General features: G+C 36.7%; 1 protein-coding gene across 1 annotated transcript in view; it reads right to left on the reverse strand.

The window, feature by feature from the left end:
- The window catches only part of LOC106012530 (slit homolog 3 protein-like), an 18,452-nt gene that overhangs the window by 4,721 nt on the left and 12,642 nt on the right, over positions 1-1,089 (reverse strand). The window contains exon 3 of the mRNA XM_013085726.1: positions 121-234. Coding sequence (XP_012941180.1) covers positions 121-234 — 114 coding nt within the window. The remainder of the gene's footprint in view (positions 1-120; positions 235-1,089) is intronic.

Raw genomic sequence — 1,089 nt, forward strand, 5'->3', positions numbered from 1 at the left:
TTCTTCTTCTTCTTCTTCTGCTTCTTCTTCTGCTTCTTCTGCTTCTTCTGCTTCTTCTGCTTCTTCTGCTTCTTTTTCTTCATCTATTGATTGTTATTTGTATTTAATGACTGAACTCACCACAATGGTCCCCAGTATATCCTTCATTACACCTACAGTAGGGCGTGCGGCCATCTAGAGAACATTCACCGTGAGCACACTCCCAGTCGTCACATGGGTTTTCCACAGCTTTGTCTGGGGAGGAAAAATATGGCTGTTTACTAGACTATCCATTTCCAGTATGTTGAATTTCTCTTCTGCCTGGTATGTCATATGAGAGAATGAGGAAATTGCAAGTGCTACCCACCCCCAAAGAAAGACAAAACAAAAATATAAAAAATAAACAAACACCTCAAGAGTAGCACTGAGGAAAAAGAAGAAAAATACTGCATTAAAAATGTTAAAAGCTCTGCACTGGCTTCTAATTTTTTTTTTAATATCCCTTTTCAAGTTTGTACCTTCTGTTATAAATGCCTCATCAATAATACTTCATCATATTATCATTACGTGTCTGTGTATTTAACTCAGTGTGTCCCATCCCGCCAGTTATGGTCATCCACAGACGCTACAAAATGCTGAGCCCCTCGAAAGGAAATTACGATGTTTTTGTGAGAGAATTTGTGTTTTGTTTCTTCGTTTGCAGTTTTTTAAAATTATTTGACTCCCTGCATGAGAACCTAAAAGAGTGCACAGATCCTAATACGTTGTAGCGTTTGTTTAAGTTGAAGACTCATTTGTGTAAGTTTTGGAGTGTGTTAGCAGGTGTTGATGTGTCTTGTGTTTCATGTTTTCTGGATGTGTATAAAATTGATACGTGGCTTAGAAAGTTGTTCCTTCTGCACTTGAAGTGGTTGTCATATCTGTATGAAATGTCTTACCTAGTGTGTATAAGATTTCACTCTCAGAATTCATATAATCGATGCAAAGCGTTCGAATAGCTTATACGTATTCGGAGATAGAGTGCTATATAGATATAATTTATTCTTTTCATAATATCCTTCTTCTTCTTCTTCTTCTTCTTCTTCTTCTTCTTCTTCTTCTTCTTCTTCT

Source organism: Aplysia californica, unplaced genomic scaffold (assembly GCF_000002075.1).
Source record: "Aplysia californica isolate F4 #8 unplaced genomic scaffold, AplCal3.0 scaffold00401, whole genome shotgun sequence".
NCBI classification, from domain to species: domain Eukaryota; kingdom Metazoa; phylum Mollusca; class Gastropoda; order Aplysiida; family Aplysiidae; genus Aplysia; species Aplysia californica.